The 17,128-nt window shown below is 40.3% G+C and overlaps 1 protein-coding gene across 4 annotated transcripts in view; it reads left to right on the top strand.

Annotated features, from left to right (window-relative positions):
• The first annotated feature begins 2,253 nt into the window (after window positions 1-2,253).
• The window catches only part of Tdrd3 (tudor domain containing 3), a 108,399-nt gene continuing 93,524 nt past the window's right edge, over window positions 2,254-17,128 (top strand). For all 4 annotated transcript variants that reach the window (XR_006148251.1, XM_042685542.1, XM_042685541.1 and 1 more), the window contains exon 1: window positions 2,254-2,337. Coding sequence is in view for 3 of the 4 variants with exons in the window: in XM_042685542.1 (XP_042541476.1) it covers window positions 2,297-2,337 (41 nt within the window). In the remaining variant the exon portion in view is untranslated. The remainder of the gene's footprint in view (window positions 2,338-17,128) is intronic.

Raw genomic sequence — 17,128 nt, 5'->3', positions numbered from 1 at the left:
ACAAATGTTTAAAGCCTTTTATTTATCTGGGGAAGAACGGGTGATTGAGATAATAGATCATTTTGTCAGTGAACAAGTTATATTAATTGAAAGATGTAAATAACTGGTAAGAGCACATTTAATAATGTTAGACTGCCAGAAAACCACGTAGACACTCAGGTACTGAGAACAAAGAAAGGTTTTTTGCTAGGAAAGGGGCGGGCAAGACTCCTTTTCACAAGGGAGAGAAGCCTGCTATTGTCTGAGGTGACTTTGATAACCTACTGAGCCTAGAAGGGGCTGGAAGGGGCTAGGAGGTAGAGCCCCTGGTGTGGAAGTGAGGACCAGGGGCTACATCATGGCAGACCAAGATTTATGGCTGCTGCCCAAGTAGTAGATAAGGGACCCTGCAGCTGCCCAGACCTGAAGGGTCACTCCAAGGGGCTCTTGTTGCCTTATTTGTTGGCAGTTGCTCCAGAGGAGTGCCATCTCAAGGCAAAGGGGGGTTGGATTGTTTACTGCCTTTACTAAATGGGTCTAGTGTTGCCTAGGAGGGAGCATGCCAAGCTGTGGAGAGGGGAAGGTGAGTACTAAGTTATGGGAAGGGAGCTCATTGGGCTAACAACCAACAAAAATCACTGGCAAATTGAGTCTATTTGCCTTTAAAATAGTATATTGGACACACATATATATATAATATTTACATAATTAATACATAATATTTCTATACACATGTATATTACTGCTTTCTGGATAAGTTATGCCTACAAATGACCTAAACATCGTCAGTGACCACCAAATTGTAAGCAGGATGTAGTTACATCTGATTCTTAAAGTGATTACATTTTTTTGGAATCATGTGTCTGATAGTAAATTTCATAGTACTTTATCCAAAAAAAAAAATCACTAATGCAGAAGCAGAAATTCTGGGAAAGGCAAACGGAATACTTTAAAATAAGAAAATCCGTATTGGGGAATTTTAGCTCTACTCAGAATAATTATCTCCTTTTCTTCCATAACTACCAAGTTCTTTCAAAATCCTGGGAGTTGGCCTAATCTCTCAGTCCCCAGCTCCAAGTTTGTGCTCATGACCACGATATTTATCACTCAGCCTAAGTAGCTCTGGCGAGAGGTGAAGATGGAGTTTTTCTAACAGTTTGCCTCTGAAACTTGGCACCTAGTAAACGGTGCCACTCCTCCCCCACCGTAGCCATAAGTGTGCCCCACGGTAGCCAAACAGATGTAAGACCGAAAGGACTAACAAACTTTCCAGTAGCATCTCCCGCCCGCAGCGTCTGCCGATTGCTCCTCTCTGATTGGCTGGAGTGGGTTCAGGTTGTCCAATCACACTGGAGCGTCCTCAGCGCCGCACGGCGGCGACGTCGCCGCGCATGCTCACTTGGGGACCGGCCGTGGGCTTCGGCGGTGGGCTTCAGCCCTCCCGAGTGTCGGCGAAGGCCGGTCCCTACCGGGCCGTGGGAACCGGGCCTGGTAGCGGTTTAGGCCGAGGTCGCAAGGCCACACTGGGGTATGGAATCGCCGGGCAGGAGGGCGACCGGAAAAACACACGTGGACAGCACAGCCTGGTTCTCCTCTGTTTCCTAAAGCGCAGCCCATTCACTTCCAGTGTGCGGCTAAGACCCTGGACCACCCGAGCTGCTTTCTTCCTAAGTCTTGGCAGACCGGAAGGCGAAGTGAATGGAGCTAGTCTTGACAACAAAGAAAACTTTTCTCCCGTGCCGAGTAGGCCGGGGACACCTCTGAGTCGTCCTGCACCCAACGTGACCTGGTTAGCGCCGACCCGAGCCTCCTCCCCTTGTAACTCTAGCGCTCCCCGGCCCTCTCCGGGTGACCGGAAGCGCGGACCTGACTTTCTACAAAGAACCTCTCCAACTAGTTTCCCCAGGTGTGCAACTCTGAAACAAGTGGCCCCAAGAACACCAGGAAGCCTCCGGTGGGAAGGCTAAAGTCTGCGCAGTCCGGGTGTAGTAAACCGTCTCCGACTCCAATCCCGGACCGCGTCTCCCGGCCCCGCTCTCCGGGGCGCCCCGCAGCCCTCCCAGCCCACACCAGGCCGGCCCCTGCGGCCGCTCGGAAAACGCGGCGAGCGGAACCCGCACGCGGAAGCGCCCGCCGCACGGAGCATGCCCAGTTGTAGAGCCGACCAGAGGAGTTTTTTTTTTTTCTTCTTTTTTCTTTCTTTTCTTTCTTTTTTTCTTTTTTTTTAAAAAAATAAATCTCAACTAGGAGGCCTCCCCCCACCCTCACTCCAGCCCCCCCACCTCCCTCTGGCACCCCCCGGCCTAAGCAGCTAACCATGGCCGAGGCCCCCGGCGCGGCGTTGTCCCAGGCGGGTTGGTAAGTGGTGAGTCCCGCCGGCGGCCGGGCCGCGGGCGCGGGTCGGGGCCCCTGGGAGGGTCGGGGCTTGGGGTGGTGGGGTGCGTGTCGGGGTAGGCGGAGGCCGCCTACCGCCCCCAGGCCTTTGGGCCCTCCGGGGCCGGCTCCGCCCCCGGCGCCACGCGGAGCCCCAGCGAGTCCTCCCGGTTCCCTTCGGGGCGGCGGCTGCGGCCTGGGCCCAGGCGGCGGGCGGCGGGCCCGGCGAGTGGAGTAGATCGGGACCGCGGGGAAGGGCTTTGTAGAGGCGGGTTGCCGCCAAGGCCCGAGCCGCGCCGCCCGGGAGAACCGGGCCAGGCTCTTCCGTGCCGCGCAGCAGCCCCTGGGGTGTCGCTGACTTGTGGGACCGGAGGAGACTGTGGGACTGGAGCACCGAGGGCTGCGGTGCGGGGCGGCCACTGCCGGCGGGGCCGGCGGGAAGTTGAAGGCAGAGCGGAGCCCGGCCCGCGCCGCCGCCGCGGGGGCCGCCCGGGTCTCCTCGGTACCGAGGAGGGCGCGCACCGGAGCGAAGCCGCCCTCCGCCGCACGCCTCAACTCCTGAAGCTGAAAATGGCCTCGTTGTCAACTTGTGCGTGCGTGTGTGTGAGTGTGTGTGTGAATGTGTGTGTGTGTGTCGGGGGTGGGATGGGAGCGTTGCCCCGTGCAACTTTTCTTGGAAGAATGGCGTTCTGATTTTTTAAAAAAAGACTTTATGTTAAAGCTTTAAAGTCTGAAAGCAATGAAAGAAAACGCGAAATGAAACAGTTTCTGGATCTGCTGCGGCCATTACTGTTGTAAACACCCAGTTTAATTCAGCAAAACGATCGTCCCCCCCGGTTGGACATAGGGACAGTTGGACTTATGGATAGGTTTTAAAAAGGGAGTGAAAAGATTTGCCCTGGCTTTCAGAAATTACCGCCTTGGAGAGTAGGAACAGACAGCAAGGAAAGAACAGGCGGAAGGGGAAGTGGGGGGGAGGGAGGGAGGGGAGGAAGGAGGGAGAGAGGGAGGGAGGGAGGGGATTTGTGAACTGTACCGTGCTGGGGGAGAGTTAATTTCCTAGAGAAGTGGGCTTTGGAAGATGATGAAGAGGGGGAAAAAAGGCTTTGGGCACCGTCAGAAAGTGTATTGTTTCGGGTACAGTAGGAGGATGTAGAGTTAAGATGACCCAAAAGGAAGGTAACCTTCCAGAGGGAGGCACTCGTGCCTCAAAGAGGTGCATTTGATTTTGGGAAGAACGTTTCCAATCAGCAAAGCGAAGGACTTACACCTGGGTTTTGGAGATGTTGTTTTACAGGCACTTTTATTATCCTATGTGTGCGAAGGATTATTAACTTCCCTCCTAGGGATGTAGCTGAGAAGTGGTGGTGTTTGAGACTAAGTGCTTTTAAACTTTATTACCACCAGTTCTGTCCCCTCCTTCTCCTCCTCCTTTAGAACACCATTGCTACAAGTTGTATCAATTGCACCTCACTGAGTTTTAGTTTTGTTCTTTTTACCAGAGTTTCTGTTTACCTCCCAGGCTATCTTGAAAGATCTCGGACCACCCTTCTACTTGAATTCTTCCCTATTCATTAGACTGACCTCAGTGCTTTAGATCAATATGATTTTATTTGTAAATTTATTTTATTTGTAAATTTTATTTGTAACCCCACTTACCCTGGAAACGTTAGTCTTTTTTGGATCCAAATTCTATACTAAATTTGGCTGCTTTGGACTCTAAAGCTCCTTGAGAGCGGGGAACCAGCTAGTTTTCTATGTATCTGTAATGCTAAGGGGGCGTATACTATTTTGTAGGTTCTCAGTAAAGTTAAGGTATAGATGATCTTGGAATGTACCTGCCAGTCAGAGTTCTCCTCTCTTTGTTAGATTGTTCTAACTCTCCAGTGATGTTACATCATAGCCTTGCCACTTTTTATGGCAAGTTTTAAGTGTTTGCAGGAATTCTTTTCTCCATCAATCTTCTGCTTCTTTATGGTAGTTTAAATACAGAATCTCAAAGGTTTGGAAAGTTGTTATTTTTCCCCCCTTCTTAAGTCTCTGGTGCTCCGTTGTCCCTACAGAAACCTGTATTTTAAGATATAAATTTAGTAGTAGCCACCCTGGTAGTCTGTCCCTCACCCTGTATCTGTTTTTTCTTCTTCTCCTGAATGGTCCATATAGTACCCAAACTATTTGAAGTCAAGCATTTCAAGGAATTCTGCAGTACAGTGGTGATAATTTAAATAATGTGGATATAGTATCTTGGTCCTTTTTCTTTTCTAAAAGCTATACTGGTTTGAACTCCAGGCCTCATACCTGATCAGCTTGCTTTCTAGACTGGTGCTGTACCACTTGACCTATGTCTCCTTCCCCACTCTTTGCTGGTTATTTCCTGTAGAGTTCACCCTTGTGAGAGGTCCCACTTCCTCTCTGCATTTGTCTGCCTTCCTTCCCTTGACCTCATTGCCCCACAATATATATTCTTGCTTCCTAGTACTAACAAAACTGAGAATCCTTCTCAGCATATAGCCTACTTTAGATAATATATCTGTGTATATATGGATATGACTTTGTATATAAATATGAGATTAAAAAATCCAGAATTATGAAATACCTTTTCATTAGCAGTTTGACATAAATACTCTTGGAAAGGACCGGAACCATTATAATATCTTCTAGATGTTGAACAAAGCTAGAAGAAACCAAGTACTTTTATTAATTATTTAAGGGATATATATTGGATTTTTTCCCTTTTTTGAAATATTTTCTTTTTCTTCAGTGAACATTTGTAATGGTCTTCTAGGATTATATTGTTTGAAAAATTAAAATGTTCACATGTAATTTGACATGTTGGCTTTATATCCTTAAAACCTATTATATATTTTCTTATTGCTTCCACTGACACTGTAAACTCCTAAAAGTGTTTGGGAATATTGTTAAACTTTTCAGATTTTAGGTTGCAATTTGCAGTGATTTTTGTGTGTGTGAACTATAAATCTAGTTCCAATTGCCTGTAGACTTGACTACTTCAAGCATTCAGAAGTTATAAAAAGAAACTTGCTACCTCAGCATGTTGAAATAATTTTCTTCTTTTACATAGCAGCATTTGCTAAATCATCTAAAAATTGCATGGTAATGTTTCAAGAACCATAAAAATAGTACGACATCAATTTATTTTAGCTTATGTTTTCTGCTTTTGACAAAAGAATAATAGTGGCATTTTGACTTATGTTAGTTATGTACCATCAATCTAAAAATTCTCCTTTTATGAAAGGAAGCATCTCGAAGTCGCTGAAGAACACTTCAAAGTAATTTTTAGAAGTAGATTGTGCTCCCAACAGTGCCAAAATTTTAGCATAACTTTTGAGAGAAACTTGAGAAACTGTAGAACAACAAAGAAGAGTGGAGAGAGTATGGCAAGAAATGTGTGAGTGATAATGTAAAGTATTAAGAAGAATGTCAAATCACAGATAAAGAGCAGAAAAGAATTGCATTATGCTCCAGGGCTGAATGCCAGTGTGTACCTAACCTGTACCTTACCTCTATGGATTTCATTCTTGTATGAGTCTTATTCTCTTTCTATTTCTCTTCACTTCTTGCATGTATTACAGTTTTATAGCCTTTAGAGACAACTAGCTAGCTACTCCCTCCCCCCATTTCAGTACAGTAATATTACTAAAGGGAGATACCTTTATAAAGTCAATAGAGAAATTTGTATAATTCTGTACAATAAGCTGTGAACAAAATATGCCTAGTAAATGCTTATGTTTCCTTTATGCAAGGTACTTTTTATTTTGAGGCTATAATGATGCAAGAGAGGACAAATGTAAACATGTTATATGCTGATCTTTTTCATGTAAGGTTGATGTTAAAACATATTTGAGCAATTAATTCAGACTTGGGAAGTCTGAAAAGCCTTCTTTAGAACTAATATGGTAAAAGCAACATTTGTTGTATGTATCTTAGTATTGTGTCTGGTATTTGTCTAGGGATGAAAACAAGGCAAGTTCATCAATACTCTTATTAGCACACACTGATCATTACGTTCTTGCAGACATTTTGTTTGGTGTAATCAGATGTAGTCTTAAGGAGAGAAAGTTATTACATATTTAAACATTTTTCATCTTTAAAATACAGTAGGAGAAAAGACATTGTTCCATGTGCACTTAGGAAGGGAAATTTGGCCTCCTCATGTGGATCAAAGAATGTCCCGTTGAGCGCTAGAGGATGAGTGGAAATTAAATAGACTAAATTAGAGAGTAGCACCTGCAAAGGTACCAGGGCAGTAGGGAGCATGGTGATTATAAAGATCTGAAGGATCATGGTGGCTGTGGGGCAGCAGAGAAGGTCAGTGTAGTGAGATATGGCAGGGATGTACTTAGGAGTAAGTCTTGTTGCTTGGATCTTTTACACTGTGTAAAGTTGTGTTAATAGACAGCAGTTGAAGAGTTTTACTCAGGGAATATGAGGCCAAGGTAGAATGACATCAAAGTTAAATTTTGAAATATTCTTGGACTGAAGAAAATGGTGGTGATGGTTGCAATAGAGAGTAGTACATTGATTTGAAAGAAATTAGGAAAATGGACAGAACTTTCATGGGTTAGGTGTTAGGAGTGACAAAGGAAGTGTCAGGAAGTGCATGTCTGCTTTTCAGAGTTGTATACCTAAAATAATTACAATTCACTTAGGTAGGGAACATTTAGAAAATGTTCACATTTTGGGGGTTTAGGCCAGAATCATAGTTGGGTATTATTTGATATGTATGATTTTCCATTCAGACATCTAAAATATCAGGCATTATGAAATAAAAGAAATCATAAGAAAATACAAGATCAAAATTTTGAAGGTAACTGGTTATTGAACGAAGGCATGGATCAGATCATGTAAAGCTGTACTGCTCAGTATGGTAGGAATTAGCCACTGTATTGGTCAGCTTTCTATTAATGTGGCAAAATGCCCAAGAAAAACAAATTGAACAACCAGGGTTCATTTTGACACATGGTTTCAGAGATTTCAGTTCATGTCAGTTGGCTCAGTTGCTTCTGGGCCTGTTCTGCGGCAGAATATGATGGCAGAGGTCATAGTGGAGCCAACCTGCTAACTTTCCTGTGGCTGGAAAGGGAGGAGGGAAGAGAGGGGAAGGGAAAACAAAGAGGGGGGAGAGGGAGTGAGGGAAAGAGGCAGAGTGAGGGAGAGAGTCGGGAGAGGGGACACACACACACACACACACACACACACACACACACACACACACACAGACAGACAGACAGACAGACAGACAGAGTACTGCTAGGGCACAGCCCCAGTGACTTACTTCTTTCAGGTAGGCCCCACAACCTACAGTTCCTATCACCTCCTGTCCAGTTATGATTCATATATGGTTCTGTCCATTGATTAAGTCAGAGCCTTTATAATCCAGTCACTTCCAATAGTCCCTCTCTGAACACAGCTGCATTGGGTACCAAGCCTTCAACACAAGAGCCTTTGGAGGAACATTCCTGATCTACACCATATATCCACATTTGAGTACCAAACACTTAAAATACATGTGGTTGTAATTCAGATGTGCTGTAAATGGAAAATGTATGTTGGGTTTGGAAGACTTAGGACAAAAATCTGAATGCATGTAAGGACCTTAGCTTTTAAATTGATTATGTATTGAAATAATATTTTCAATGTGTTGTGTTAAAACATTATTTAGTTTATTGCATCTCTCTCTCTTTTTTTTTTTTGGTCGGTCCTGGGGCTTGAACTCTGGGTTTTGTCGCTATCCCTGTGCTCTTCAGTTTAAGGTGAACACTCTACTGCTTGAGCCACAGCAACATTTCTGGTTTTCTAGTGGTTTATTAGAGATGAGAGTCTCATGGACTTTCCTGCCCGGCTAGCTTTGAACTGTGATCCTCAGATCTCAGCCTCCTGAGTAGCTAGGATTACAGGCTTGAGCCACCGGCGCCCGACTTCCCTTTTTTAAAATGAGGTTAGTTGAAAACTTAGAGTCTACATATCTGGCTTGAATTATTAATGATCCATGGACTGAGCTTTGTTTCAAAGGCTAGTTTCCAGTACTGAGAAATTTCAGTATTTTAGAGAACATAAGTAGCCTTTCAGGAGCTGGCAGAGAAGGGGAAAAAAAGTGCATTATAAAACTATTGGCTTTTATAAGGAGAGAAAATGGGCGTATCTTTATGAGTTCCAAGATTATGTGGTTAAATCATTATTAGTTTCTTGAGTTGGTACTAAGAGGCACAGTGATTTTGAAAAATTATAAATTTAGATACCTGAAGATTTAAAAAAAATTCCTGCAAATCCCTCCCCTCCAATATAATATACCTCTAAATATAATATTAAAAAATTAGCTGTAACCTTTCAGAGTACAATCTGTTATGCATACTGAGGGAAGAGGTTAAGAATAAACATTTTCATTTTATTAAGTTTTTAAGGGGTACCAAGAGTGGTACCCCTTAAAAATTATTAGTTGGCCACTGATAGCCAATGAGAAGCATATGTGTCTGCCTCAACATGTACCAAAGGATTTTGTCAGCCTTAAAGGATGGGAGACAGTTCCTACTCCAACTCCCATTTGAACATGATAAAGGGAGTTCTGTGAAATACCTAATAGGAAACACTACTGAATATTGATAAATTAGGCCAGTGTTTTATAATGGATCTGGAATTGACTCAGTTCAGCTTTGTTTTGAGAGGGGAAAAAGGAACATAGATATGTTCTTGTGTGCAGAAAGTCAATAAAGTTAAGTTACAATAAAGTTGTAATAAAGGTAATGGAATTTTTTGCCATATATTCTATTTTTAGTTCCAGAAAAATAAATATTTGGCTTTTCTAATGAGTTAAAATATTTTGATTGATGCCTTATAGATTTGTAACCTTCTGTAAGGGAAGGATCAAGTTTTTTTTCCCCACATTTTTGTAGTATTCATAATGTGTAGTAGGGTGTGAGGCACACCAGAGACACATGATTATGAAATAAATGTTAATATCATCTTCATTATTGTTGGTATATTTATCAATTTGTCTCAAGGAACATGAAATTTCTATTTTTTTGAAAAGTGTATTTCTGAAATGATGTAAAATTTGAACAGTTTTATGAAGAAATAACCTATAATGGAAAGTGCTCTCAGTTTATTGTATTTTCTATCTTGATAGTATTCAGTTACTGTGAACTATATTTAATGATAATATATTTAATGATCACACTTGAGTGTATTTTTGTATTAGGGATAAAATTTAAAGTATGTTCTTGAAAACTATTTAAACTTTTCGGAAGCTTTTCCTAGGTCCTAATTGTTTCTTTACACACTTGATGTTTTTGATTATTTCACAATTTCTTATAGGTGTGGGTCCTTGGTCAGAAAGGGGTTTGGACGAAGAGATTGTACTTCATGCTCAGGCCTTCCATGAAGAACAGAAGTAGGCATCTAGGCAGTGTGGTAAGCTTCAATAGGGATCCCAGCCCACTAGGGCTTTTTACCTGAAGTTACTGCTTAGTTAGTGTTAATTTTAGGTTCTAAACAGTGAATTACAAACTGGTTCCTGGTTAGGACACAAAACAGACAAAATAGGCTTTCTCAGTGTCCCTGAAGTGCCCCATCCTCAAAGTGTCAAGTATAGATGTCCTTTTTTGTGTACTGAGATTCCAAGTTGGCGTATAGGGGTTTCTGAAACTCCAGAGGATTTGCTATGACTTTTTCTTGAGGCTGTTAGTTAATTCCCTCAGTATGTTCCATGATACTGATAATATAATATCACAGTGTAGGTAGGTTTTAAATTTATTTTACCTCATAGTTCTCAATGTCCAAGTGTGAGAATCTGCATCTGATGATGGCCTTGCTGGTGGTAGAATTCCGAAGTGGTGCAGGGAATTGATTGCATGGCAAGGAGCATTTGTGTATCTTCTTCTTCTTCTTCTTCTTCTTCTTCTTCTTCTTCTTTTCCCCTCTTCCTTCTTATAAAATATTCAATCATGTGGTCTTCCAGCCTGCTAACTTTAATTCACACTAAATTATCATAGTCATATTGTTTCTATACACTTTATTCCTTCACAATTGGGATTAAGCTTCTACATGTTTTGGAGGGAGAAAAACCAAAAAAAACCCATATTCATATACATAATAAATGTGATTTCTCCAGGATTGTGTTTGACTGCTTTTATCAATTTTGTTTTTTGAGAATGGATGTAGTAGGGTACCCAGGCCCCACCTGAATGTATGGTTACTACATTTTGAAGTTGAGCAAGAGCAAGATGTATGTGTTTTCCTCTATTTTGGTTGCTGCTTTGTTTTTACTGTGTTTTCCATTTTATTTAATTACATATTCACCAGCTGTCTTTATAAGCACATACTGAGTTTTTTTTTTCTTTTTTCTTTTTTTGTTGTTTGTGGTGCTTGAATTCAAGGCCTGGGAACTGTCCCTGAGCATGCTGTCCCTGAGGTCTTTTGCTCAATGCTAGTTCTCTACCACTTGAGCCACAGTACCACTTCTGGTTTTCTGGTGGTTATTTGGAGATACGAGTCTCACAGACTTTCTTGTCTTGGCTGGCTTTGAACTGTGATCCTCAGATCTCAGCCTCTGGAGTAACTAGGATTATAGGCATGAGCCATCAGCACCCAGTTTGTCTTTTCTTTGATAATTAAAAATTGAATGTAATGAAAAATTTCATGTATGCACACTAAAAATAGGATGGCTATACCAACATCCCTGATAGTTGAATGTTTGTGTTTGTGTTTGCACACTGTTTACATTGCAAAGTGACAACCCCATTGAGCTTTGTGTAAATATCTTTAGCTCTTTTGCTAAAATCCACAGCAATTGGATTCATTAAACTTCATAGCTTTTATGCTTTGTAGCAATTGGAAGACACCTTAATATTATTAGACATAATATCTTAACAAATTGAGAGTTTAAGTTGAGAGCTGGATTTAGAATTATGAAAAAGAGTACAGTATCATATACTACATTTAAAAGTTTGAGGTAATGAGATTGGACATATTTAAAATAATACCACAAAGTGCTGGAGGAATATCAATACCAAATGTCAAACTCTACTACAAAGCCATAGTAATCAAAACAGTTTGGTACTGGCACAAAAACAGACCTCAGGACCAATGGAATAGAATTGAAAGCCCAGAAATGAACCTAAAGACCTATAGGCATCTAATCTTTGATAAGGGAGCTAAAAAAATAGAATGGAAGAAAGACAGCCTATTCAGTAAATGGTGCTAGCAAAATTGGTTAACTACTTGTAGAAAACTAAAGCTAGATCCTTATATATCACCCTGCACCAGAATCAACTCCAAATGGATCAAAGACCTTGAACTCAAAACAGACACTCTGAAAACATTACAGGATGGAATAGGAGAAACCTTAGGTCTCCTTGGCACAGGCTGAAATTTTCTTAATAGAGACCCAGAAACACAACAAATCAAAGAAAGGTTGGACAAATGGGATTGCATGAAATTGCAGAGCTTCTGCATGGCAAAGGACATAGCTAGCAAGAGCAGTAGAAAGCCCACGGATTGGGAGAAGATCTTCACTAGCCATATAACGGACAAGGGTCTCATATCTAAAATATACTTGGAACTCAACATATTAAATCCCCCAACAACAAATCTTCAAAGAAACAACTGCCCAATAAATAAGTGGGCTAAAGACTTAAAGAGAAACTTCTCTGAAGAGGAAAGAAGGATGGCCAATAGACACATGAAGAAATGCTCAACCTCCGTAGCCATAAAAGAAATGCAAATCAAAACAACATTGAGATACCACCTCACCCCAGTTAGAATGGCTACAATCAAGAACTCTAATAACAACAGATGCTGGAGGGGGTGTAGATAGAAGGGAACCTTACTACATTGTTGGTGGGAGTGTAAACTTGTTCAACCACTTTGGAAAGCAGTATGGAGGTTCCTCAGAAGACTCCATATAGAGCTCCCCTATGACCCAGCAATCCCACTTTTGGGCATTTACCCAAATGATCACAAACAAGACCATACTAAAGCTACCAGCACAACTATGTTTATTGCAGCCTTATTTACCATAGCTAAGATGTGGAACTAACCCAGATGCCCCTCAGTAGATGAATGGATCAAGAAAATGTGGTGTATATATATATATACATATATATATATACACACACACACACACACACACAAAATAGAATTCTATGCCTCCATCAGAAAGAATGACATTGCCCCATTTGTTAGGAAATGGAAAGACTTGGAAAAAATTATATTAAGTGAAGTAAGCCAGGCCCAAAGAAACATAGGTCCCATGGTTTCCCTTATTTGCAATAACTAGTATATGTCTGAGTCAAGTAGAAAAGGTCAGATAAGTTGATGTTAGGGGAATGAAACCCAAGGTAAGTATTTAATGTTTTTTTTTCTTTCATGCAATTGTTTCTAACATATTTATACGATGATTTCTATGTTGCTTTGTATGTCCCTCTCCTACGGTATAACCCCTGTTTTCACTGTATTTGATGTTGGTATAATTTGTGGAGGGGAAGGGCAAAAACAAATCGTTTAACTAGGGATACAGGTGGACCCATTGCAACAATGAGATGTACAAGTCATTATGTCGAAAAATGAACTTTACAACTTTGGTGGTGGTGGGGAGGCAGGATGGGAATGGATGGGAAGGGGAAACAAAGAGGAGGTAACAATGCTTGTTAAGAAATGTACTCGCTACCTTGCTCATGTAATTGTAACTCCTCTGTAAGATATTCTCACAATAAAAAAGAAAGAAAAAGCTGAAAGGGCAAAAAAAAATACCACAAATCATAGTGTGCATACCTAAGTTACCTTATTATGAAAGTTCCACAAGGCCTTCAAGTTCTTACTGGTTTATATTTATAAGTATAAATTTTCTACTGGCATTATAAAAGTCAAAATACAGAAACAGATTAATTACAAAACTGGGCTGTATTAAATCTGTTATTTTATAAAGATGTCCTGTATTGAAAACTAGGCAGAGGCCAACAATAGAGGCCCAAATAACATACTCTCTTTTCTCAGTCACAAAACAATCCAGAGTGTTGGGACAGTTCAGCTCTGTGCTGTATAGAAAGCTAGATTCTTTGTGTCTTATTGTTTCATTGTTTACTCATCCCTGGCTACTTACTAGTGTGAACCCAAGGACCAGGAGTAGCATTGATATCAGCTGGTGGTAGCTTGTTACAGCTGAGGAATTGCAGTCTTGAACAGGATTGCCTCAGTGATTTGTGGCTTCTCAGTCACAGCAGAGTACTCACAGCTTAGTGTTACCTCACAGAAAAGAGGACAGAGCCATGAAGCTTGCTTTTTTTTAAATTCTTCATTGTGGTACTTGGGTTTGACCTCAGGGTATCATGCTTGCTAGACAGACTACTGCTTTAGCTACTTCCTCAGCAGAATTAATTTGCTGATGGGGAAGATGTCATACATCATGTTCTTGGCTTTGAAGAAATTTAGTCTTTTATCCAGTTGGAAGTGATTTTGAGAACTGTGGTCTGCCTGGGTGACTTTCAAACATATCTTCCAGTTTTAAAATTTTACAGTTGGTCACAGGTCAATACACTTGAAAACTAGTAAATCCTTGTGACAATGTCATGCTACCCAAAATTTCTAAAGGTTTACCTTCTTGGCCACACCTGGAGTGGTTCTGTTCTACCTGGGCACACTTTGAATGTTTTACTTACTGATACTCTTGAGTTGACCTTTTAAATATTTAATATTCGACTTAGAAAAATATTTTTTTGGGGCTAGGAACTTGGCTTCCCATTAGAGTGCTTGCCTAGCACATATGAAGACCTGGGTTAGATTCTTTAGTACCATATAAACAGAAAATGCTAGAAGTCACGCTGTGGCTCAAGTGGTAGAGCAAGAGAAGCTCACGGATAGTGCCTGGCCCTGCGTTCAAGATCCAGGATCATCCCCTCCCCCCTCCGAAAAAAAAATATATACTGTTGGTGTTGTTGGTGAGGAACTTACTGGTTGCAAATGACTCATTTTGCAAAAATCTTTTTCCTATATTATATGACATTTCACAATAAGTAGCAAATATTTTATTTGCTTATGAAAGGACATTACTTCTTACTGATTTAATCATATTGTCATTACCTAATTTGGACATAGCAAATAGGTTGTTTTGAGATAATGCCTTTTTATGTATGGTATTTCATAAGGTTTCTTAAATTTTAGTTATGAATTATTTGAAATTGGTATTATGAAACTTTGTGCCATTATATTGGCTAACTGCTTGACATGGTTTGAACTAATAACATGTTTTGTTGGCAAATAAAATTGAAATGTTGGTAATTCTTTAAAATTTTTTACTTTATCATGGTAGCTTTATGTGTAAACTGAACTGATAATGCTTTAAACAAAAAGTATATGTAAAAAGTGTATGGCTATAAGATCTTTGTTTTCAGAGTAAGAAATAGGCTAGGTTTGATTGAATCTTTGTAATATACAACTGTCTTGTTGCAGTTCTAGTATGCCTCATACTCTCCTACATGTAGTACCTTCCTTCCCCAGACTTTTTTTTTTGTTGTATTTTTTTTCTTTTTGGCCTAAATAACGATTACACATGAATGAATCAGTGAACATGAAGTCAGCATTGTGAGAATGCCACTTAGAAATGGGCTTGAAGAGATGGGAACATGGAGAACGATAGAAGGGAAACTGATCAAAAAGCACTGGACGCCTAGATAAACATGTTAAATTATAACCTTGTGCAACCTTTTGAAGTTCAATAATTGAATCAATTTTTGTTTTTAATTAAGAATTAAATTATCTTAAAGTATTATTCAGGCTTACTATGGGCATGAATTTAATAAGTCTCAGTAGCTGAAGGCAGATAATTTCCCATTGTCACTGTAATGTTACAGTCTTATTATTTGTAAATAAGCATTTCTCTAAGGAGTAATGGGATGCGTTCAAAAATTAAATATGTGGAACCATTTATACAGTATAAAGTTCACAGGACATTATGTTTTTATTTTTTTGTTTGTTTTTAAATTTTTTCAATATATATTTTTTACTGTAAAGATACTGTACAGAGGGGTTATAGTTATATGAGCAAGATAATGGGTCTATTTCAAATCCAGCATTGTTATCCCCTCTTTTGTGTTTTCCCCTACCCCCATCCCCTCGCAAAGTTGTAAAGTTCGTTGTCAATATAGTGTCTTGTACATCTCATTGTTACAATGGGTCAACCTGTATCCTTATTGCAGCATTTGTTATTTCCCTTCCCCGCCCCAAATTAGAAAAATGTATATTAAAGATGTAGGACACCAGAATCAAACACAGTGACAACAACAGGGCTTATACTATGGGGGAAGAACAAAGAAACAAACAAAAAAAATCACATAGTACAGTATAAGTACATTAAAAGGAGCAACAAGAAAATAAAAATCTCTAGTGTCCCTATCTTGGGGTTCATTTTGCTTAGCATCAGGTTATATGGTCGTACCTCTTCTGCTTGTCCTAGACATATAGCAATATGGAGGTTCCAGAAAAGATTCCACATAGAGCTCTCCTATGACCCAGCAATCCCACTTTTAGGCATTTACCCAAATGATGACAAACAAGGCCACACTAAAGCAGCACACCTATGTTTATCGCATTATTTACCATAGCTAAGATATGGAACCAATCCAGATGCCCCTCAGTAGATGAATGGATCAAGAAAATGTGGTATATCTACACAACGGAATTCTATGCCTCCATTAGAAAGAATGACATTGCCCCATTTGTTAGGAAATGGAAAGACTTGGAAAAAATTATATTAAGTGAAGTAAGCCAAGCCCAAAGAAACATAGGTCCCATGGTTTCCCTTATTTGCAGTATCTAGTATATGTATGAGTCAAGCAGAAAAGGTCAGATAAGGTGATGTTAGGAAAATGAACCCTAAGATATGCATTTAAATGTTTTTTTCTTTCATGCATTTGTTTCTAATGCAATTATAAGATGATTTCTTTGTTGCTTTGTATGTCCCTCCCCCACAGTATAACCCCTGCTTTCACTGTATTTGATGTTGGTATAATTTGTGGAGGGGAAGGGGAAAAAACAAGTCGTTTAAATAAGGATACAGGTGGATCTGTTGCAACAATAAGTACAAGTTGTCATGTCGAAAACGAACTTTACAACTTTGGTGGTGGTGGGGGGGGGGAGGATTGGGTGGGGAGGTGGGGGGAAGCTGGGAAGGGATGGGAAGGGTGAACAAAGGAGGAGGCTACGATGCTTGATAAGAAATGTGCTCACTATCTTGCCCATGTAATTGTAACCCCTTTGTACAGTATTTTCACAATAAAAAAAAAAAAGAGAAAATGTGGTATGTATATATATATATATACACAATTGAATTCTATGCCTCCATTAGAAAGAATGACATTGCCCCATTTGTTAAGAAATGGAAAGATTTATAAAAAATTACATTAAGTAAAGTAAGCCAGGCCCAAAGAAACATAGGCCCCATGTTTGCCCTTATCGGCATTACGTTTTTAAAGAATTCATTTTTGAGACTTTTTTTAAAATTTTTTTTTGGGTCCGGTTGTGGGGCCTGAACTCTGGGCCTGAGTGCTGTCCCTCAGCTCTTCAGCTCAAGGCTTGTACTCTACCACTTGAGCCACAGCTCCACTTCCGGCTTTTTTCTTTTTGCTTATGTGGTGCTGAGGAATCTAACCCAGGGCCTCATGCATGCAAGGCAAGCGCTCTACCACTGAGCTACCTTTCCAGCCCTATTTTTGAGACTTTTTAAAATAATTAATTTATTTTCATTAATTTATTTCTTTTGAGTTAG

Source organism: Dipodomys spectabilis, unplaced genomic scaffold, assembly GCF_019054845.1.
Source record: "Dipodomys spectabilis isolate Male_0828 unplaced genomic scaffold, ASM1905484v1 ptg000095l, whole genome shotgun sequence".
Lineage (NCBI taxonomy): Eukaryota > Metazoa > Chordata > Mammalia > Rodentia > Heteromyidae > Dipodomys > Dipodomys spectabilis.
The sequence above is the reverse complement of the archived record's forward strand: the minus strand, read 5'-3'. Positions and strand labels throughout refer to the sequence as shown.